Source organism: Somniosus microcephalus, chromosome 12, assembly GCF_052327205.1.
Source record: "Somniosus microcephalus isolate GS21.2 chromosome 12, FLI_Smic_1.0, whole genome shotgun sequence".
In the NCBI taxonomy this organism is placed as follows: domain Eukaryota; kingdom Metazoa; phylum Chordata; class Chondrichthyes; order Squaliformes; family Somniosidae; genus Somniosus; species Somniosus microcephalus.
This window is the reverse complement of record NC_140998.1, coordinates 170,378,863-170,404,175: the sequence shown is the minus strand read 5'-3', so window position 1 is coordinate 170,404,175 and position 25,313 is coordinate 170,378,863. Positions and strand designations below refer to the sequence as shown.

The 25,313-nt window shown below is 53.7% G+C and overlaps 1 protein-coding gene across 1 annotated transcript in view; it reads right to left on the bottom strand.

Annotated features, from left to right (window-relative positions):
- The window catches only part of sptbn5 (spectrin, beta, non-erythrocytic 5), a 781,023-nt gene that overhangs the window by 631,817 nt on the left and 123,893 nt on the right, over positions 1-25,313 (bottom strand). The window contains 4 exon segments of the mRNA XM_086003837.1: positions 2,307-2,437; positions 3,801-3,953; positions 16,727-16,942; positions 22,436-22,548. Coding sequence (XP_085859963.1) covers positions 2,307-2,437; positions 3,801-3,953; positions 16,727-16,942; positions 22,436-22,548 — 613 coding nt within the window.

The window sequence follows — 25,313 nt, the reverse complement described above, 5'->3', positions numbered from 1 at the left end:
GCTTCACACTGTCCGACCCGGAGCCTATTCCAGATATTACACTAAGGGCTTGACACTGTCCGACCCTGAGCCTAGTCCAGATATTACACTAAGGGCTTCACACTGTCCGACCCGGAGTCTATTCCAGATATTACACTAAGGGCTTCACACTGTCCGACCCGGAGTCTATTCCAGATATTACACTAAGGGCTTCACACTGTTCGACCATCAGTCTATTCCAGATATTACACTAAGGGCTTCACACTGTCCGACCCTGAGTCTATTCCAGATATTACACTAAGGGCCTCACAATGACCGACCCTGAGCCTATTCCAGATATTACACTAAGGGATTCACACTGTCCGACCCGGAGTCTATTCCAGATATTACACTAAGGGCTTCACACTGTGCAACCCTGTGCCTATTCCAGATATTACACTAAGGGCTTCACACTGTCCGACCCTGAGTCTATTCCAGATATTACACGAAGGGCTTCACACTGTCCGACCCGGAGCCTATTCCAGATATTACACTCAGGGCTTCACACTGTCCGACCCTGAGCCTATTCCAGATATTACACTAATGGCTTCACTCTGTCCGACCCTGAGCCTATTCCAGATATTACACTAAAGGCTTCACACTGTCCGACCCTGAGCCTATTCCAGATATTACACTAAGGGGTTCACATTGTCCGACCCTGAGCCTATTCCAGATATTACACTAAGGGCTTCACGCTGTCCGACCCGGAGCCTATTCCAGATATTACACTAAGGGCTTCACACTGTCCGACTCGGAGTCTATTCCAGATATTACACTAAGTGCTTCACACTACCCAGCCCTGAGCCTATTCCAGATATTACACTAAGGGCTTCACACTGTCCGATAAGGTGTCTATTCCAGATATTACACTAAGGGCTTCACACTGTCCGACCCGGAGCCTATTCCAGATAGTACACTAAGGGCTTCACACTGTCCGACCCTGAGCCTATTCCAGATATTACACTAAGGGCTTCACACTGTCCGACCCGAAGTCTATTCCAGATATTACACGAAGGGCTTCACACTTTCCGACCCTGAGCCAAATCCAGATATTACACTAAGGGCATCACACTGCCCGACCCTGAGCCTATTCCAGATATTACACTAAGGGCTTCACACTGTCCGACCCGGAGCCTATTCCAGATATTGCACTAAGGGCTTCACACTGTCCGACCCGGAGCCTATTCCAGATGTTACACTAAGGGCTTCACACTGTCAGACCCGGAGTCTATTCCAGATATTACACTAAGGGCTTCACACTGTCCGACCCTGAGCCTATTCCAGATATTACACTAAAGGCTTCACACTGTCCGACCCTGAGCCTATTCCAGATATAACATTAATGGCTTCACACTGTCCGACCCGGAGCATATTCCAGATATTACACTAAGGGCTTCACACTGTCCGACCCGGAGCCTATTCCAGATATTACACTAAGGGCTTCACACTGTCCGACCCGGTGCCTATTCCAGATATTGCACTAAGGACTTCACACTGTCCGACCCGGAGTCTGTTCCAGATATTACACTAAGGGCTTCACACTGTCCGACCCTGAGCCTATTCCAGATATTACACTAAGGGCTTCACACTGTCCGACCCTGAGCCTATTCCAGATATTACATTAAGGGCTTCACACTGTCCGACCCTGAGCCTATTCCAGGTATTACACTAAGGGCTTCACACTGTCCGACCCTGAGTCTATTCCAGATATTACACTAAGGGCTTCACACTGTCCGACCCTGAGCCTATTCCAGATATTACATTAAGGGCTTCACACTGTCCGACCCTGAGCCTATTCCAGATATTACAATACTCAAGGTTTCTAATTGATGGATAGGTAATTCTATTTCGAGGGCTCTTTCAAAGGGGAAGAACAGGTACAATACCGAGTAGCCTCCTTCAGTGCTGTATCATTCTATGATTCTATAATGTGCCTTACTTTGAATCGCATTATGTGTTGATCATTCTTCGCAAGTTCTGGTCATCAGTCCTAAAGTCTTGCTTCACTTGTGCCATCTCATGATGTACCTATCCTTATGGTACTTTGTTTCTTGGATATTTCTAGATGATCCACCTTCCGTTGTTGTATCTTGAGGGTCAGCATCAGCAGCCTCAGCCTCTCCAGGCTTCAAGTGAGAACTCATGAACATTACAAATAGTAAACCATCCGATGCTAAACCACACAGACTCGATTCCTGCTCTGTGCGGAGTGAACTGACACTCACACTCTCACGCCCCAACAACACCACTTGGAGATAGATTGAGGTACACACCGAGCTAGGATTTACCTTTTATGAATTTCCCACTGCTTTGCTCTGATTTCCCGCTGCTTGCTGTGTCCGTTTGTGATAAACTCATCCACCAATTGGTTAATCTCGTCCAGTCGGCCTTTCCCAGCAGCAAGCTCAGTCAAGAAGTTCTGAAATATAAAACCACCTCAGTCAGTGGTGATGGTTTGGCAGCAACCATCCAGTCTCATGAAACAATATTGAATGGAGGCCCGTGGCCTAGAAATTCAGTGCCCTTAGCGCCGATTTTGCGGCGCTAGAGGGCCTAGCGCTGCAATTGGCGCCGGCGCCGAAATTGCCTGGGGCCCTTCCGCCGCGGTAGACCGGTAGCGCTGCGCCGGCACCGATGACGTCATCGGTGTGCGCAGCGTCCCGGTTGCCATGCCGACGGGCCCCAGCGCCGAAATTCAGTTGCGGCCGCCTCGCCCGTGGCAGCCGCAACTAAGACTCTGGCAACAGAGTCTTACATGACTTTGCGCCGGCGCATTAAAGGCCCCGCGGCGGCCAGCCGCTTTCCCGCCGGCCGCCTGGCCGCAGCTCCCTCCCCGGACTTCCCCCCCCCCCCCCCCCCCGGAACAGAAGCAAGCCCGGCACTTGTCCGAGGTGCCGGGCTCATTTTTAAAAAGATTTTCGCGGGCCGCGGCCGGGTGCAGGCAGCTCCTCCTTAAGGGAAGGAGGAGGCCTGCACTTCCCGAACCTGCCGCACCGCAGCGGGTGCCGCAGCGCCGGAATAGCGCCGATATTCAGCGCGTAGCGCCAGTTTTCAGGCGCAAACAGCTCTCAGCAGCGCCGGCAGCCGTTTGGGCGCAGAACTATTGAATTTTGGGCCCGACCAGCGCGACTTAGCTCCGGCACTAACTTCCGGCGCTAAAGCCCTGGCTGCGCCAAAACTCAATTTCTAGGCCACGGTGTGAGGTGTGGTGATAACCAAGAGTGACAGCACAGATTGGGTATGGAGACGCATAAAGAAGACTTGCATTTATATCGCGCCTTTCACAATCTCAGGACATCCCAAAGTGCTTTACAGTCAATTAAGTACTTTCGAAGTGTAGTCAATGTTGTAAGGTAGGAAACGCGGCAGCCAATTTGCACACAGCAAGCTCCCACAAACAGCAATGTGATAATGACCAGATAATCTGTTTTAGTGATGTTGATTTAGGAATAAATATTGACCAGGACACCAGGGATAACTCCCCTGCTCTTCTTCAAAATAGTGCCATAGGATCTTTTACATCCACCTGAGAGAGCAGACGGAGCCTCGGTTTAATGTCTCATCCGAAAGGCGGCACATCCGACAGGGCTGCACTCGCTCAGCACTGCACTGGAGTGTCAGTCTGGATTTTTGTGCTCAAGTCTCTGGAGTGGGACTTGAACCCACAACCTTCTGATTCAGAGGCAAGAGTGTTACCCACTGAATCACAGTGTGAGATGGTGGGCTGGGGGGGTGGTCAGAGAGAGAAGCGTAGATTGGGTGTTCATTACAGGGCAACAAACCTCGTATTTCCTCTGCATGACCTCCACATTGTCCGACTTGGGCTCAAAGGTTTTGAAACCATTCTCCTTGTCGTTCATCCAGGAGTTGAAGTCGTTACAGGTGTTATAGAACTGGTACAGGTGGATCATTTCCTGCAGGGTTTTCCTTCTGGCCTAGAGTGGGGCAGGACAACAGGGAGAAAGAGGTAAGTCTGAGAAAGCACTGTGCTAGGAAGTGTAAAGAATTTACTTTTGATTTGCACACAGGAATGAATGGAGAGTGTCTGTGAGTGACAATAGAATGAAGCAGGCAAGCCATCCAATTGCTGGATAAATGGAAACTACTGAAGGAAGGCTTGTAGGGAGTTTGCATTTTGAATGGAATAATGAACTGAAAGGGGCCACTTTTTCTGGGAGAGGTCAAACTGCCCTTTTGTCTTTGGCAGACAGCTATATCTAAAGCAAGGCCAGTCTGATGCTGTGGAGTGGTCCGTCCCTCTCCCCATACCAGCGACACTGGAGAAACAGTTCAAAGCCATTCTGTTCTCCCAGCACCATCAGTTAAAAAAAAATCATTCTCAGGATGTGGGAGTCGCTGGCAAGGCCGGCATTTATTGTCCATCCCTGCTTGCCCTGACAAGGTGGTGTCTGACTAAACCCAGTGCCCGTTAAGAGTCAACCACGTTGGTGTGAGACTGGAGTCACATATAGGCCAGACACGGTAAGGACGGCAGGTTTCTTTCCCTAAACGACATTAGTGAACCAGGTGGGTTTTTACAATAATCCGACAGCTTCACGATCACTTTTATTGATACCAGCTTTATTATTTCCAGATTTCTTTCCGGAATTGAAATTCCCAACTGCCATGGGAGGATTTGAACTTGCAGTTCTACTGGATTATTAGTCCAGGCCTCTGGAGCACTAGTCCAATAGCATAACCACTACACTCCCATCTCCTGGTGCAGCAGGCCACGCTGCAGGACTAAAACCCTCTCACTGCCGCTCCTGGGATTCTGGCTCCTCTCTCAGCTTCCACTCATGGACTCTAATTCTTATGTAGAACCTTCTTGCCTTGGTTGTCAGCTCCCCCTACAGGTGCAGTAGAGGTCAGCAGTTCTTGGCATGAGGCATGCAGGAGTGAACATAGGAATTGCTCAATGAAAAAAGACCACGCTCCATCTAGTTTGCTTTCAACCATTCTGGTCGTCACATGATACAATGATAATGGAGTTGTTGAGTAATCACAGCGATCAGTCTCTATCAATTTCTGTGATTTCTGTGTGATTAGTCTACAACAAACCCAGACATGAGGCGAGGAAAACCCCAGTGGTGGAGAGCTTTGGGAAGCATGGGGTAAAAATTCGATTACTAGCACCCAGGCGCCGGTCACACCTCCCGCGAAATTCAGCGGGAGGTTAGCGGCGGCGCCGCCGATGATGTCATTGCCGTTTGCAGCGCCCTGGCCACGATCTTTGGGAGCGCCCCCTGACTTACCGCCAGACGCTATGTCCGACGGGGTCGGGGAGCCTACATGCAGCCGGGGAGGCACACTTTAAATGCGAGGTGTGGTGCGGCCAATTTTGTTGCTGGCCGGCTGCCAGCACCTGCCTGCGCTCCCATCCCCGGCCTCCTGACCCGCAACCCCCTGCGGAGTGCCGGCTTCGCTCCAAGAGCCTTGAGTGCCGGTCTCTTCTGCTGGCACTCCCGATCCCCGGGGGCCCAGCTGGGCCCCGGCTCGCGCTGCGCAAGGTATTGCAGGCCGCATTGGTCCAAAGTTACCTGTCCCTCCCAAATATTCTACACTTACCGTGTCACGTCTCAAATTACTCATGTATCCTCACTCTATCGGTACAGAGAGCACCTGTGCCCGTGAGGGGATCCAGGGAGTACATTTCATACAAAGTATGACTTGGGTTCCAAGCAGTGGAGAGCAAAATGACAGCAGTCGTCAGGTGTCCCTCTGACATGCAGTCGAACATCAGTCCCCAGAACACCATTCGTGGGGACTCGGCAACAGGTCAACAAGCTGTGGGGGGTTAATGAGGAACCAAACTGGGCAAACATGACACTGAAACAGAGCTCAGCACCACAGGCAGTTGTATGGGGAGTGAAAGGATTGGGAAGTCAAGGATTAAATTACCATCGACACTGACACCCAGACTTCGGTTCCAGAGACAAAATGAGTCTCCATGGGAGAGAGAGACAAGCTCCATTGATCGGGATTGGGGAGAGAAGGAATATTGTTACTATCTGAACAAGGATCATTCCAGTCTCACCAAGGAGCCAGACTGATTGTTAGGAGAAAGATGTCCCGTATACGACCTACTTGTGTTCCAGCTGATACACATGCACTGGTGTGTAGCTATCGATTATACAGCTGGGAGCAGAGTTTATCAGTGTAACGTGGGAAAAATCGGCTGAAACAGCGCAAACGATTAGGAAATGTTAAATGTGAGTTATGCCCAAAATGTCATTCGTGACCTTTTACGCTGGTTACGCTGGTTTAAGATTTAATTCGCCCGGATCAGGCTCCACACACAAATCCAGCCACGCCACCCAGGTCAAAATTGCAAGGTTCCCCAGATTGTGCTGGTTTCGGTACAGGAGGGTGGACACGAGGGGGACACGATCTGAGGGATACACAAGGGGGACACGATCTGAGGGATACACGAGGGGGACACAATCTGAGGGATACACGAGGGGGACACGATCTGAGGGATACACGAGGGGGACACGATCTGAGGGATACACGAGGGGGACACGATCTGAGGGATACACGAGGGGGACACGATTTGAGGGATACACGAGGGAGGACAGGATCTGAGGGATACACGAAGGGGACATGGTCTGAGGGATACACGAGGGGGACAGGATCTGAGGGGTACACGAGGGAGGCCAGGATCTGAGGGATACACGAGGGAGGGCGTATCTGAGGGATACACGAGGGAGGACAGGATCTGAGGGATAAACGAGGGAGGACTCGATCTGAGGGATACACGAGGGAGGTCTCGATCTGAGGGATACACGAGGGAGGACAGGATCTGAGGGATACATGAGGGAGGACAGGATTTGAAGGATAAACGAGGGAGGACTCGGTCTGAGGGATACACGAGGGAGGACTCGATCTGAGGGATACACGAGGGAGGACAGGATCAGAGGGATACACGAGGGAGGACACGATCTGAGGGATACACGAGGGAGGACTCGATCTGAGGGATACACGAGGGAGGACACGATCTGAGGGATACACGAGAGAGGACACGATCTGAGGGATACACGAGGGAGGACAGGATCTGAGGGATACATGAGCGAGGACAGGATCCGAGGGATACATGAGGGAGGACACGATCTGAGGGAAACACGAGGGAGGACGGGATCTGAGGGATACACGAGGGAGGACACGATCTGAGGGATACACGAGGGAGGACGGGATCTGAGGGATACACGAGGGAGGACACGATCTGAGGGATAAACGAGGGAGGACAGGATCTGAGGGATACACGAGGGAGGACACAAACTGAGTGATACAGGAGGGAGGACCGGATCTGAGGGATACACGAGGGAGGACACGATCTGAGGGATACATGAGGGAGGACAGGATCTGAGGGATACATGATGGGAGGACAGGATCTGAGGGATACACGAGGGAGGACACGATCTGAGGGATACACGAGGGAGGACACGATCTGAGGGATACACGAGGGAGGACACGATCTGAGGGATACACGAGGGAGGACACGATCTGAGGGATACACGAGGGAGGACAGGCTCTGAGGGATACATGAGGGAGGACAGGATCTGAGGGGTACACGAGGGAGGACTCGATCTGAGGGATAAACGAGGGAGGAAATGATCTGAGGGATAAACGAGGGAGGACTCCATCTGAGGGATACACGAGGGAGGTCTCGATCTGAGGGATACACGAGGGAGGACAGGACCTGAGGGATACACGAGGGAGGACACGATCTGAGGGGTACATGAGGGAGGACAGGATCTGAGGGATAACACGATCTGAAGGATAAACGAGGGAGGACTCGATCTGAGGGATACACGAGGGAGGACTCGATCTGAAGGATACAGGAGGGAGGACACGATCTGAGGGATACACGAGGGAGGACACGTTTTGAGGGATACACGAGGGAGGACACGTTTTGAGGGATACACGAGGGAGGACAGGATCTGAGGGATACACGAGGGAGGACACGATCTGAGGGATTCACGAGGGAGGACACGATCTGAGGGATACATGAGGGAGGACAGGATCTGAGGAATACACGAGGGAGGACAGGATCTGAGGGATACACGAGGGAGGACAGGATCTGGGGGTACATGAGGGAGGACACGATCTGAGGGATACACGAGGGAGGACACAACCTGAGGGATACACCAGGGAGGACAGGATCTGGGGGTACATGAGGGAGGACACGATCTGAGGGATACACGAGGGAGGACACGACCTGAGGGATAAACGAGGGAGGACACGATCTGAGGGATACACGAGGGAGGACAGGATCTGAGGAATACATGAGGGAGGACAGGATCTGAGGGATAAACGAGGGAGGACTCGATGTGAGGGATAAACGAGGGAGGAAATGATCTGAGGGATACACGAGGGAGGACGGGATACATGAGGGAGGACAGGATCTGAGGGATAAACGAGGGAGGACTCGATCTGAGGGATACACGAGGGAGGACTCGATCTGAGGGATACACGAGGGAGGACAGGATCTGAGGGATACACGAGGGAGGACAGGATCTGAGGAATACACGAGGGAGGACACGATCTGAGGGATACACGAGGGAGGACAGGATCTGAGGGATACACGAGGGAGGACACGATCTGAGGGATACACGAGGGAGGACACGATCTGAGGGATACACGAGGGAGGACAGGATCTGAGGGATAACACGACGGAGGACAGGATCTGAGGGATACACGAGGGAGGACAGGATCTGACGGATACAAAAGGGAGGACAGGATCTGAGGGATAAACGAGGGAGGACTCGATCTGAGGGATACACGAGGGAGGACTCGATCTGAGGGACACACGAGGGAGGACACGATCTGAGGGATACATGAGGGAGGACAGGATCTGAGGGATAACACGATCTGAGGGATAAACGAGGGAGGACAGGATCTGAGGGATACACAAGGGAGGACAGGATCTGAGCGATACACGAGGGAGGACAGGATCCGAGGGATACACGAGGGAGGACAGGATCTGAGGGATACACGAGGGAGGACAGGATCTGAGGGATACACGAGGGAGGACAGGATCTGAGGGATACAGGAGGGAGGACAGGATCTGAGGGATACACGAGGGAGGACAGGATCTGAGGGATACACGAGGGAGGACAGGATCTGAGGGATACATGAGGGAGGACAGGATCTGAGCGATACACGAGGGAGGACAGGATCCGAGGGATACACGAGGGAGGACAGGATCTGAGGGATACACGAGGGAGGACAGGATCTGAGGGATACACGAGGGAGGACAGGATCTGAGGGATACAGGAGGGAGGACAGGATCTGAGGGATACACGAGGGAGGACAGGATCTGAGGGATACACGAGGGAGGACACGATCTGAGGGATACACGAGGGAGGACACGATCTGAGGGATACACGAGGGAGGACAGGCTCTGAGGGATACACGAGGGAGGACAGGATCTGAGGAATACACGAGGGAGGAAACGATCTGAGGGATACACGAGGGAGGACACGATCTGAGGGATACACGAGGGATCACAGGATCTGAGGGATACACGAGGGAGGACAGGATCTGAGGGATACACGAGGGAGGACAGGATCTGAGGGATACATGAGGGAGGACACGATCTGAGGGATACACGAGGGAGGACACGATCTGAGGGATACACGACGGAGGACAGGATCTGAGGGATACACGAGGGAGGACACGATTTGAGGGAAACATGAGGGAGGACAGGATCTGAGGGATACACGAGGGAGGACACGATCTGAGGGATACACGACGGAGGACAGGATCTGAGGGATACACGACGGAGGACAGGATCTGAGGGATACACGAGGGAGGACACGATCTGAGGGATACACGAGGGAGGACACAATCTGAGGGATACACGAGGGAGGACACGATCTGAGGGAAACACGAGGGAGGACAGGATCTGAGGGATACACGAGGGAGGACACGATCTGAGGGAAACACGAGGGAGGACAGAATCTGAGGGATACACGAGAGAGGACACGACCTGAGGGATAAACGAGGGAGGACACAATCTGAGAGATACACGACGGAAGACAGGATCTGAGGGATACACGAGGGGGGACAGGATCTGAGAGATACACAAGGGAGGACACGATCTGAGGCATACACGAGGGAGGACACGATCTGAGGAGGGATACACGAGGGAGAACACGATCTGAGGGATACACAATGGGAGGACAGGATCTGAGGGATACACGAGGGAGGACTCGATCTGAGGCATACACGTGGGAGGACACGATCTGAGGAGGGATACACGAGGGAGAACACGATCTGAGGGAAACATGAGGGAGGACAGGATCTGACGGATACACGAGGGAGGACACGATCTGAGGGATACACGAGGGAGGACACGAACTGAGTGATACAGGAGGGAGGACAGGATCTGAGGGATACAGGAGGGAGGACACGATCTGAGGGATACACGAGGGAGAACACGATCTGAGGGAAACACGAGGGAGGATAGGATCTGAGGGATACACGAGGGAGGACACGATCTGAGGGATACACGAGGGAGGACACGATCTGAGGATGGATACACGAGGGAGAACACGATCTGAGGGAAACACGAGGGAGGACAGGATCTGAGGGATACACGAGGGAGGACACGATCTGAGGGATACACGAGGGAGGACACGAACTGAGTGATACAGGAGGGAGGGCAGGATCTGAGGGATACACGAGGGAGGACACGATCTGAGCGATACATGAGGGAGGACAGGATCTGAGGGATAAACGAGGGAGGACACGATCTGAGGGATACATGAGGCAGGACACGATCTCAGGGATACATGAGGGAGGACACGATCTGAGGGATACACGAGGGAGGATACTATCTTAGGAATACACGAGGGAGGACAGGATCTGAGGGATACACGAGGGAGGACAGGATCTGAGGGATACACGAGTGAGGTGAGGATCTGAGGGATACACGAGGGAGGACAGAATCTGAGGGATACACGAGGGAGGACAGGATCTGAGGGAAACACGAGGGAGGACAGGATCTGAGGGATACACGAGGGAGGACAGGATCTGAGGGATACACGAGGGAGGACAGGATCTGAGGGATACACGAGGGAGGACAGGATCTGAGGGATACACGAGGGAGGACACGATCTGAGGGATACACGAGGGAGGACACGATCTGAGGGTAACACGAAGGAGGACAGGATCTGAGGGATAAAAGATGGAGGACACGATCTGAGGGATACACGAGGGAGGACACAATCTGAGGGATACACGAGGGAGGACACGATCTGAGGGATACACGAGGGAGGACAGGATCTGAGGGATAAAAGATGGAGGACACGATCTGAGGGATACACGAGGGAGGACAGGATCTGAGGGATATCCGAGGGAGGACAGGATTTGAGGAATACATGAGGGAGGATAGGATCTGAGCGATACACGAGGGAGGACACGATCTGAGGGGTACATGAGCGAGGACAGGATCTGAGGGATACATGAGGGAGGACAGATTCTGAGGGATACACGAGGGAGGACAGGATCTGAGGAATACAAGAGGGAGAACACGATCTGAGGGATACACGAGGGAGGACACGGTCTGAGGGATACACGAGGGAGGACACGATCTGAGGGATACACGAGGGAGGATACGATCTGAGGGATACACGAGGGAGGACACGATCTGAGGAGGGATACACGAGGGAGAACACGATCTGAGGGAAACACGAGGGAGGACAGGATCTGAGGGATACACGAGGGAGGACAGGATCTGAGGAATACACGAGGGAGGACAGGATCTGAGGGATACACGAGGGAGGACATGATCTGAGGGATACACGAGGGAGGACAGGATCTGAGGGATACACGAGGGAGGACACGATCTGAGGGAAACACGAGGGAGGACACGATCTGAGGGATACACGAGGGAGGACAGGATCTGAGGGATACACGAGGGAGGACACGATCTGAGAGATACATGAGGGAGGACAGGATCTGAGGGATACACGAGGGAGGACAGGATCTGAGGGATACATGAGGGAGGACAGGATCTGAGGGATACATGATGGAGGACAGGAGCTGAGGGATACACGAGGGAGGACACGATCTGATGGATAAACGAGGTAGGATAGGATCTGAGGGATACACGAGGGAGGACACGATCTGAGGGATACATGAGGGAGGACAGGATCTGAGGGATACACAAGGGAGGACACGATCTGAGGGATACACGAGGGAGGGCACGATCTGAGGGATAAACGAGGGAGGACACGATCTGAGGGAAACACGAGGGAGGGCAGGAGCTGAGGGATACACGAGGGAGGACACGATCTGAGGGATACACGAGGGAGGACACGATCTGAGGGATACACGAGGGAGGACAAAATCTGAGGAGGAATACATGAGGAAGGACACGATCTGAGGGATACACGAGGGAGGACACGATCTGAGGGATACATGAGGGAGGGCAGGACCTGAGAGATTCACGAGGGAGGACAGGATCTGAGGGATACACGAGGGAGGACAGGATCTGTGAGATACACAAGGGAGGACAGGATCTGAGAGATACACGAGGGAGGACACGATCTGAGGGATACACGAGGGAGGACACGATCTGAGGGATACACGAGGGAGGACAGGGTCTGAGGGATACACGAGGGAGGACACGATCTGAGGGATACACGAGGGAGGACAGGATCTGAGGGATACACGAGGGAGGACACGATCTGAGGGATACACGAGGGAGGACAGGTTCTGAGGGATACACGAGGGAGGACAAGATCTGAGGGATACACGAGGGAGGACAGGATCTGGGGGATACACGAGGGAGGACAGGATCTGAGGGATACACGAGGGAGGACAGTATCTGAGGGATACAGGAGGGAGGACAGGATCTGAGGGATACAGGAGGGAGGACAGGATCTGAGGGATACACGAGGGAGGACAGGATCTGAGGGATATCCGAGGGAGGACAGGATTTGAGGAATACATGAGGGAGGATAGGATCTGAGCGATACACGAGGGAGGACACGATCTGAGGGGTACATGAGCGAGGACAGGATCTGAGGGATACATGAGGGAGGACAGATTCTGAGGGATACACGAGGGAGGACAGGATCTGAGGAATACAAGAGGGAGAACACGATCTGAGGGATACACGAGGGAGGACACGGTCTGAGGGATACACGAGGGAGGACACGATCTGAGGGATACACGAGGGAGGATACGATCTGAGGGATACACGAGGGAGGACACGATCTGAGGAGGGATACACGAGGGAGAACACGATCTGAGGGAAACACGAGGGAGGACAGGATCTGAGGGATACACGAGGGAGGACAGGATCTGAGGAATACACGAGGGAGGACAGGATCTGAGGGATACACGAGGGAGGACATGATCTGAGGGATACACGAGGGAGGACAGGATCTGAGGGATACACGAGGGAGGACACGATCTGAGGGAAACACGAGGGAGGACACGATCTGAGGGATACACGAGGGAGGACAGGATCTGAGGGATACACGAGGGAGGACACGATCTGAGAGATACATGAGGGAGGACAGGATCTGAGGGATACACGAGGGAGGACAGGATCTGAGGGATACATGAGGGAGGACAGGATCTGAGGGATACATGATGGAGGACAGGAGCTGAGGGATACACGAGGGAGGACACGATCTGATGGATAAACGAGGTAGGATAGGATCTGAGGGATACACGAGGGAGGACACGATCTGAGGGATACATGAGGGAGGACAGGATCTGAGGGATACACAAGGGAGGACACGATCTGAGGGATACACGAGGGAGGGCACGATCTGAGGGATAAACGAGGGAGGACACGATCTGAGGGAAACACGAGGGAGGGCAGGAGCTGAGGGATACACGAGGGAGGACACGATCTGAGGGATACACGAGGGAGGACACGATCTGAGGGATACACGAGGGAGGACAAAATCTGAGGAGGAATACATGAGGAAGGACACGATCTGAGGGATACACGAGGGAGGACACGATCTGAGGGATACATGAGGGAGGGCAGGACCTGAGAGATTCACGAGGGAGGACAGGATCTGAGGGATACACGAGGGAGGACAGGATCTGTGAGATACACAAGGGAGGACAGGATCTGAGAGATACACGAGGGAGGACACGATCTGAGGGATACACGAGGGAGGACACGATCTGAGGGATACACGAGGGAGGACAGGGTCTGAGGGATACACGAGGGAGGACACGATCTGAGGGATACACGAGGGAGGACAGGATCTGAGGGATACACGAGGGAGGACACGATCTGAGGGATACACGAGGGAGGACAGGTTCTGAGGGATACACGAGGGAGGACAAGATCTGAGGGATACACGAGGGAGGACAGGATCTGGGGGATACACGAGGGAGGACAGGATCTGAGGGATACACGAGGGAGGACAGTATCTGAGGGATACAGGAGGGAGGACAGGATCTGAGGGATACAGGAGGGAGGACAGGATCTGAGGGATACACGAGGGAGGACAGGATCTGAGGGATATCCGAGGGAGGACAGGATTTGAGGAATACATGAGGGAGGATAGGATCTGAGCGATACACGAGGGAGGACACGATCTGAGGGGTACATGAGCGAGGACAGGATCTGAGGGATACATGAGGGAGGACAGATTCTGAGGGATACACGAGGGAGGACAGGATCTGAGGAATACAAGAGGGAGAACACGATCTGAGGGATACACGAGGGAGGACACGGTCTGAGGGATACACGAGGGAGGACACGATCTGAGGGATACACGAGGGAGGATACGATCTGAGGGATACACGAGGGAGGACACGATCTGAGGAGGGATACACGAGGGAGAACACGATCTGAGGGAAACACGAGGGAGGACAGGATCTGAGGGATACACGAGGGAGGACAGGATCTGAGGAATACACGAGGGAGGACAGGATCTGAGGGATACACGAGGGAGGACATGATCTGAGGGATACACGAGGGAGGACAGGATCTGAGGGATACACGAGGGAGGACACGATCTGAGGGAAACACGAGGGAGGACACGATCTGAGGGATACACGAGGGAGGACAGGATCTGAGGGATACACGAGGGAGGACACGATCTGAGAGATACATGAGGGAGGACAGGATCTGAGGGATACACGAGGGAGGACAGGATCTGAGGGATACATGAGGGAGGACAGGATCTGAGGGATACATGATGGAGGACAGGAGCTGAGGGATACACGAGGGAGGACACGATCTGAGGGATACACGAGGGAGGACACGATCTGATGGATAAACGAGGGAGGATAGGATCTGAGGGATACACGAGGGAGGACACGATCTGAGGGATACATGAGGGAGGACAGGATCTGAGGGATACACAAGGGAGGACACGATCTGAGGGATACACGAGGGAGGGCACGATATGAGGGATAAACGAGGGAGGACACGATCTGAGGGAAACACGAGGGAGGGCAGGAGCTGAGGGATACACGAGGGAGGACACGATCTGAGGGATACACGAGGGAGGACAGGATCTGAGGAGGAATACATGAGGAAGGACACGATCTGAGGGATACACGAGGGAGGACAAAATCTGAGGAGGAATACATGAGGAAGGACACGATCTGAGGGATACATGAGGGAGGACACGATCTGAGGGATACATGAGGGAGGGCAGGACCTGAGAGATTCACGAGGGAGGACAGGATCTGAGGGATACACGAGGGAGGACAGGATCTGTGAGATACACAAGGGAGGACAGGATCTGAGAGATACACGAGGGAGGACACGATCTGAGGGATACACGAGGGAGGACACGATCTGAGGGATACACGAGGGAGGACAGGGTCTGAGGGATACACGAGGGAGGACACGATCTGAGGGATACACGAGGGAGGACAGGATCTGAGGGATACACGAGGGAGGACACGATCTGAGGGATACACGAGGGAGGACAGGATCTGAGGGATACACGAGGGAGGACAAGATCTGAGGGATACACGAGGGAGGACAGGATCTGGGGGATACACGAGGGAGGACAGGATCTGAGGGATACACGAGGGAGGACAGTATCTGAGGGATACAGGAGGGAGGACAGGATCTGAGGGATACAGGAGGGAGGACAGGATCTGAGGGATACACGAGGGAGGACAGGATCTGAGGGATACACGAGGGAGGGCAGGATCTGAGGGATACACGAGGGAGGACACGATCTGAGGGATACACGAGGGAGGACACGATCTGAGGGATACATGAGGGAGGACACGATCTGAGGGATACACGAGGGAGGATAGGATCTGAGGGATACACGAGGGAGGACACGATCTGAGGGATACACGAGGGAGGACAGGATCTGAGGGATACACGAGGGAGGACACGATCTGAGGGATACACGAGGGAGGACAGGTTCTGAGGGATACACGAGGGAGGACAAGATCTGAGGGATACACGAGGGAGGACAGGATCTGGGGGATACACGAGGGAGGACAGGATCTGAGGGATACACGAGGGAGGACAGTATCTGAGGGATACAGGAGGGAGGACAGGATCTGAGGGATACAGGAGGGAGGACAGGATCTGAGGGATACACGAGGGAGGACAGGATCTGAGGGATACACGAGGGAGGACAGGATCTGAGGGATACACGAGGGAGGACACGATCTGAGGGATACACGAGGGAGGACACGATCTGAGGGATACACGAGGGAGGACACGATCTGAAGGAGCGGATTACTGTACCACAGCCAGCTGGCAGAGATCGGCGTAGGATGAGTCGATGTTTTTCTGGCTGTTCTCGATGTTCGCTCTGTTGAAGTTCTCGTCAGGCTCCCTCTGTGAGGAGAAGTGGATCTCGGTTGTCCCGCGGCGCATCGAACGGCTCCTTCGCGGCTTGCTGACCCTCGGGGTCAGACTGTCTTTAACGGTGTAGTCAGTGACAGTCTCACTCCTCACCTGCTCAACACAAAAACGCTACTGCTTCAGCTGGGATCCTGAAACTTCACACCTCCACTTTATCGCTGGTGCTCTCACCAAGAGGCGGGGTTGTCTGTGTCACAAATGTCTCCACTGATACTGCAGCGCACGGCTGGTCCCCTCACCCACCACCACAAGAATCAACTGCTCTGCCCCTCTGAAAACCTTGGCCTGCCTCACCCACATTGAGGCTAAAGACATGAAAAGGAACCCAAATGGAAGCTTGGTGCTGGGGTGGATTTTGTATAATTGGATAAATAACTAAAGCACAGGAAGATCCAGGCCTATAACAAAAGGGCAGGGCAATGGGATTAGTATTGGTTTGCTCCAGCAATGAGCCGGCACAGACTCAATTGGCCGAAATACCGCCTTTGCAATTTGATGTTTCTGATTGTAGTTGAATAGGAACCGATTGAAAAATGGTACCAAGACCAAGGAGTGCGGGAGGAGGGCAGGGCAATAGGAACAGAGGAAAGGGTGGAAGACGGGAGTGGGGCAGGGAGAGAGGACCAAGGGAGGCAGAGAGAGAGGAACGGGGGCAGGGAGAGGGAAACGATGGGGTCAACAAGAGAGGAAAGCAGGGGCAGGGAGAGAGGAACAAGGGGGAGAGAGGAACGAGGGGGAGAGGAATGAGGGGAGGAGAGAGGAACGAGGGGGAGAGGAATGAGGGGAGGAGAGAGGAACGAGGGGGAGAGGAACGAGGGGAGAGAGGGGAACGAGGAGGAGAGAGGAACGAGGGGGGAGAGAGGAACGAGGTGGAGAGGAACGAGGGGAGAGAGAGGAACGAGGGGAGAGAGAGGAATGAGGGGGAGAGGAATGAGGGGAGGAGAGAGGAACGAGGGGGAGAGGAACGAGGGGGAGAGGAATGAGGGGGAGAGGAACGAGGGGGAGAGAGGAACGAGGGGGAGAGGAACGAGGGGGAGAGGAATGAGGGGAGGAGAGAGGAACGAGGGGGAGAGGAATGAGGGGAGGAGAGAGGAACGAGGGGGAGAGGAATGAGGGGAGGAGAGAGGAACGAGGGGGAGAGGAACGAGGGGGAGAGGAACGAGGGGGAGAGAGGAACGAGGGGGAGAGGAATGAGGGGAGGAGAGAGGAACGAGGGGGAGAGGAACGAGGGGAGAGAGGGGAACGAGGAGGAGAGAGGAACGAGGGGGGAGAGAGGAACGAGGTGGAGAGGAACGAGGGGAGAGAGAGGAACGAGGGGAGAGAGAGGAACGAGGGGAGAGAGAGGAACGAGGGGAGAGAGGGGAATGAGGGGAGAGAGAGGAACGAGGGGAGAGAGAGGAATGAGGGGAGGAGAGAGGAACGAGGGGGAGAGGAATGAGGGGAGGAGAGAGGAACGAGGGGGAGAGGAACGAGGGGAGAGAGGGGAACGAGGAGGAGAGAGGAACGAGGGGGGAGAGAGGAACGAGGTGGAGAGGAACGAGGGGAGAGAGAGGAACGAGGGGGAGAGGAATGAGGGGAGGAGAGAGGAACGAGGGGGAGAGGAACGAGGGGGAGAGGAATGAGGGGGAGAGGAACGAGGGGGAGAGAGGAACGAGGGGGAGAGAGGAACGAGGGGGAGAGGAACGAGGGGGAGAGGAATGAGGGGAGGAGAGATGAACGAGGGGGAGAGGAACGAGGGGGAGAGGAATGAGGGGAGGAGAGAGGAACGAGGGGGAGAGGAATGAGGGGAGGAGAGAGGAACGAGGGGGAGAGGAACGAGGGGGAGAGGAACGAGGGGGAGAGAGGAACGAGGGGGAGAGGAACGAGGGGGAGAGGAATGAGGGGAGGAGAGAGGAACGAGGGGGATAGGAACGAGGGGAGAGAGGGGAATGAGGGGAGGAGAGAGGAACGAGGGGGAGAGGAATGAGGGGAGGAGAGAGGAACGAGGGGGAGAGGAACGAGGGGGAGAGAGGAACGAGGGGGAGAGGAACGAGGGGGAGAGGAATGAGGGGAGGAGAGAGGAACGAGGGGGAGAGGAACGAGGGGAGAGAGGGGAATGAGGAGGAGAGAGGAACGAGGGGGGAGAGAGGAACGAGGTGGAGAGGAACGAGGGGAGAGAGAGGAATGAGGGGAGAGAGAGGAACGAGGGGAGAGAGAGGAACGAGGGGAGAGAGAGGAACGAGGGGAGAGAGGGGAACGAGGGGAGAGAGAGGAACGAGGGGGGGAGAGAGGAATGAGGGGAGAGAGAGGAACGAGGGGAGAGAGAGGAACGAGGGGAGAGAGAGGAACGAGGGGAGAGAGGGGAACGAGGGGAGAGAGAGGAACGAGGGGAGAGAGAGGAACGAGGGGGGGAGAGAGGAACGAGGGGGAGAGGAACGAGGGGGAGAGGAACGAGGGGAGAGAGAGGAACGAGGAGGAGAGAGGAATGAGGGGAGAGGAACGAGGGGGAGAGGAACGAGGGGAGAGAGAGGAACGAGGAGGAGAGAGGAACGAGGAGGAGAGGAACGAGGGGGAGAGGAACAAGGGGGAGAGGAACAGGGGGGAGAGGAACGAGGGGGAGAGGAACGGGGGGAGGAACGAAGGGCGAGAGAGGAACGAGGAGGAGAGAGGAACGAGGGGGAGAGGAACGAGGGGGAGAGGAACGAGGGGGAGAGGAACGAGGGGGGAGAGGAACGAGGGGGAGAGGAACGATGGGGAGAGGAACGAGGGGAGAGAGGAACGAGGGGGAGAGGAACGAGGGGGAGAGGAACGAGGGGAGAGAGGGGAACGAGGGGGAGAGGAACGATGGGGAGAGGAACGAGGGGAGAGAGGAACGAGGGGGAGAGGAACGAGGGGGGAGAGGAACGAGGGGGAGAGGAACGAGGGGAGAGAGGAACGAGGGGAGAGAGGAACGAGGGGGAGAGGAACGAGGGGGAGAGGAACGAGGGGAGAGAGGGGAACGAGGGGGAGAGGAACGATGGGGAGAGGAACGAGGGGGAGAGGAACGAGGGGGAGAGGAACGAGGGGGAGAGGAACGAGGGGGGAGAGGAACGAGGGGAGAGAGAGGAACGAGGGGAGAGAGGGGAACGAGGGGAGAGAGGGGAACGAGGGGGGTACAGAGGAATGAGGGGGAGAGGAACGAGGGGGAGAGAGGAACGAGGGGGGGAGAGAGGAACGAGGGGGAGAGGAACGAGGGGGAGAGGAACGAGGGGGAGAGGAACGAGGGGGGAGAGGAACGAGGGGAGAGAGAGGAATGAGGGGAGAGAGGGGAACGAGGGGAGAGAGGGGAACGAGGGGGGTACAGAGGAATGAGGGGGAGAGGAACGAGGGGGAGAGGAACGAGGAGGAGAGAGGAACGAGGGGGGAGAGAGGAACAAGGGGGGAGAGAGGAACGAGGGGGAGAGGAACGAGGGGGAGAGGAACGAGGGGGAGAGGAACGAGGGGGAGAGAGAGGAACGAGGGGGAGAGAGAGGAACGAGGGGGAGAGAGAGGAACGAGGGGGAGAGAGAGGAACGAGGGGGAGAGAGGGGAACGAGGGGAGAGAGGGGAACGAGGAGGGGAGGAACGAGGGGAGAGAGAAGAACGAGGGGAGAGAGGAACGAGGGGAGAGAGGGGAACGAGGAGGGGAGGAACGAGGGGAGAGAGAAGAACGAGGGGGAGAGGAACGAGGGGAGAGAGGAACGAGGGGAGAGAGGAACGAGGGGAGAGGGGAACGAGGGGAGAGAGGGGAACGAGGAGGGGAGGAATGAGGGGAGAGAGAGGAACGAGGGGAGAGAGAGGAACGAGGAGGGGAGGAACGAGGGGAGAGAGAGGAACGAGGGGAGAGAGGGGAATGAGGAGGGGAGGAACGAGGGGAGAGAGAGGAACGAGGAGGGGAGGAATGAGGGGAGAGAGAGGAACGAGGGGAGAGAGGGGAACGAGGGGAGAGAGGAACGAGGGGAGAGAGGAACGAGGGGAGAGAGGGGAACGAGGAGGGGAGGAACGAGGGGAGAGAGAGGAACGAGGGGAGAGAGGAACGAGGGGAGAGAGGAACGAGGGGAGAGAGGGGAACGAGGAGGGGAGGAACGAGGGGAGAGAGAGGAACGAGGGGGAGAGGAACGAGGGGAGAGAGGAACGAGGGGAGAGAGGAACGAGGGGAGAGAGAGGAACGAGGGGAGAGAGAGGAACGAGGAGGGGAGGAACGAGGGGAGAGAGAGGAACGAGGGGAGAGAGGGGAACGAGGAGGGGAGGAACAAGGGGAGAGAGAGGAACGAGGGGAGAGAGAGGAACGAGGAGGGGAGGAATGAGGGGAGAGAGAGGAACGAGGGGAGAGAGGGGAACGAGGAACGAGGGGAGAGAGGGGAACGAGGGGGAGAGGAACGAGGGGAGAGAGAGGAACGAGGAGGGGAGGAATGAGGGGAGAGAGAGGAACGAGGGGAGAGAGGGGAATGAGGGGAGAGAGAGGAATGAGGGGGAGAGAGGAACGAGGGGGAAGTAGGCCATTCGGCCCCTCGAGCCTGCTCCGCCATTCAATGAGATCGTGGCTGATCTTCTGCCTCAACTCCATTCACCGGCCCTATCGCCATATCCCTTGATGCCCTTAGTAGTCAGAAATCTATCGACTTCTGTTTTGAATATACCCAATGACTGAGCCGCCACCGCCCTCTGGGGTAGAGAATTCCAAAGATTCACCACCCTCTGTGTGAAGAAATTTCTTCTCCTCTCAGTCCTGAATGGCCTACCCTTTATCCTGAGGCTGTAGCCACTGGTTCTAGACTCCCCAGCCAAGGGAAACATTCTCCCAGCATCCACCCTATCAAGCCCTGTAATAATTTTGTATACTTCAATGAGATCCCCTCTCATCCTTCTGAATTCAAGACTCTCCACATCCTCTTCGCAACTGAAACTGCCACCTAGCTTTGTGTCATCAGCAAATTTGGAAATGTTACATTTAGTCCCCTCATCCAAATCATTGAGATAGATTGTGAATAGCTGGGGCCCAAGCACCGATCCTTGTGGTATCCCACTAGTCACAGCCTGCCATCCTGAAAAAGATCCGTTTACCCCTACTCTTTGTTTTCTGTCTGTTAACCAATTCTCAATCCATGCTAGTATATTACCCCCAATTCCATGTGCCCTCATTTTGTTCACCAACCTCTTGTGTGGGACCTTATCCAAGGCCTTCTGAAAATCCAAAAACACCACATCTACCAGTTCCCCTTTGTCTACTCCACTAGTTACATCCTCAAAGAACTCCAATAAGTTTGTTAAACAGGATTTCTCTTTCATAAATCCATATTGACTCTGCCCAATCTTACTATTAGTTTTTAAGTGCCCAGTTATTGCATCCTTTATAATAGATTCCAGCATTTTCCCAACTACCGATGTGAGGCTAACAGGTCTGTAGTTCCCCGTTTTCTCTCTCCCTCCTTTCTTAAATAGCGGGGTTACATTTGCTATCCTCCAATCTGCAGGAACCCTTCCAGAATCTATAGAATTTTGGAAGATGACAACCAATGCGTCCACTATCCCAATGGCCACCTCTTTCAAAACCCTAGGATGTAAGTCATCTGGTCCTTGGGATTTATCGACTTACGTCACAGGCACTGATCTCACCTTCTCCTGGCTGTCCAGTGGCTGCCAGCTGTCTCGGGCTGGTCTGTTCTCCACAATGTTGACCGTGGTAAAGGTAAAGGTCTCATCTGCTGCAAACATATAAGTTATGGAAGTGTTACCCTCACTGGATTCATAGGACACTGTGCGCACCCTGCCTAGCTTGCTCGTGTAGCAGTCCGCCTCTGGTACCTCAACGAAGTGACAATTTTTAACACATGAGCCAGGATTGAGGCTCTGCAGGGTAATAGACCATGGAGAACATCCCAGGCAAGGCCATGCCTGACACCATTACAACACAACACCGCAAAGTGACACCATTACAACACAACACCACAAAGTGACACCATTACAACACAACACCGCAAAGTGACACCATTACAACACAACACCGCAAAGTGACACCATTACAACACAACACCGCAAAGTGTCACCATTACAACACAACACCGCAAAGTGACACCATTACAACAAAACAATGCAAAGTGACACCATTACAACAAAACACCGCAAAGTGACACCATTACAACACAGCAATGCACAGTGACACCATTACAACACAACACCACAAAGTGACACCATTACAACACAACACCGCAAAGTGACACCATTACAACACAACACCGCAAAGTGTCACCATTACAACACAACACCGCAGTGACACCATTACAACAAAACAACGCAAAGTGACACCATTACAACAAAACACCGCAAAGTGACACCATTACAACACAGCAATGTACAGTGACACCATTACAACACAACACCGCAAAGTGACACCATTACAACAAAACAACGCAAAGTGACACCATTACAACAAAACACCGCAAAGTGACACCATTACAACACAGCAATGCACAGTGACACCATTACAACACAACACCGCAGTGACACCATTACAATACAACACTGCACAGTGACACCATTATAATGCAACACCGCACTGTGACACCATTACAACACAACACAGTGACACCATTACAACACAACACCGCACAGTGACACCATTACAACACAACACCGCACAGTGACACCATTACAACACAACACTGCACAGTGACACCATTATAACACAACACCCCACTGTGACAACATTACAACACAATGCCGCACTGTGACACCATTACAACACAACAGCGCACTGTGACACCATTACAACACAACACCGCACAGTGACACCATTACGTAACACCACACTGTGATACCATTAACTAACAACACCGCACAGTGACACCATTATAACACAACACTGCACAGTGACACCATTATAACACAACACCCCACTGTGACACCATTACAACACAACACCGCACAGTGACACCATTACAATACAACACCGCAGTGACACCATTACAATACAACACCGCACTGTGACACTATTACAACACAATACTGCACAGTGACACCATTACAATACAACACCGCACAATGACACCATTACAACACAACACCGCAAAGTGACACCATTACAACACAACACTGCAGTGACACTATTACAACACAACACCACACAGTGACACCATTACAACACAACACCGCACAGTGACACCATTACAACACAACACCGCACAGTGACACCATTACAACACAACACCACACAGTGACACCATTACAACACAACACCGCAAAGTGACACCATTACAACACAACACCGCACAGTGACACCATTACAACACAACACCGCACAATGACACCATTACAACACACCACCGCACAGTGACACCATTACAACACAAGACCGCACAGTGACACCATTACAACACAAGACCGCACAGTGACACCATTACAACACAAGACTGCACAGTGACACCATTACAATACAGCACCGCACAATGACACCATTACAACACAACACCGCACAGTGACACATTACAATACAGCACCGCACAATGACACCATTACAACACAACACCGCACAGTGACACCATTACAACACAACACCACACAGTGACACCATTACAACACAACACCACAAAGTGACACCATTTCAACACAACACCGCACAGTGACACCATTACAACACAACACCGCAAAGTGTCACCATTACAACACAACACCGCAAAGTGACACCATTACAACAAAACAACGCAAAGTGACACCATTACAACAAAACACCGCAAAGTGACACCATTACAACACAGCAATGCACAGTGACACCATTACAACACAACACCGCAGTGACACCATTACAATACAACACTGCACAGTGACACCATTATAACGCAACACCGCACTGTGACACCATTAGAACACAACACAGTGACACCATTACAACACAACACCACACAGTGACACCATTACAACACAACACTGCACAGTGACACCATTATAACACAACACCCCACTGTGACAACATTACAACACAACGCCGCACTGTGACACCATTACAACACAACAGCACACTGTGACACCATTACAACACAACACCGCACAGTGACACCATTACGTAACACCACACTGTGATACCATTAACTAACAACACCGCACAGTGACACCATTATAACACAACACTGCACAGTGACACCATTATAACACAACAACGCACTGTGACACCATTACAACACAACACCGCACAGTGACACCATTACGTAACAACACCACACTGTGATACCATTACCTAACAACACCGCACTGTGACACCATTACAACACAACACAGTGACACCATTACAATACAACACCGCAGTGACACCATTACAATACAACACCGCACTGTGACACTATTACAACACAATACTGCAGTGACACCATTACAATACAACACCGCACAATGACACCATTACAACACAACACCGCAAAGTGACACCATTACAACACAACACCGCACAGTGACACCATTACAACACAACACCGCACAG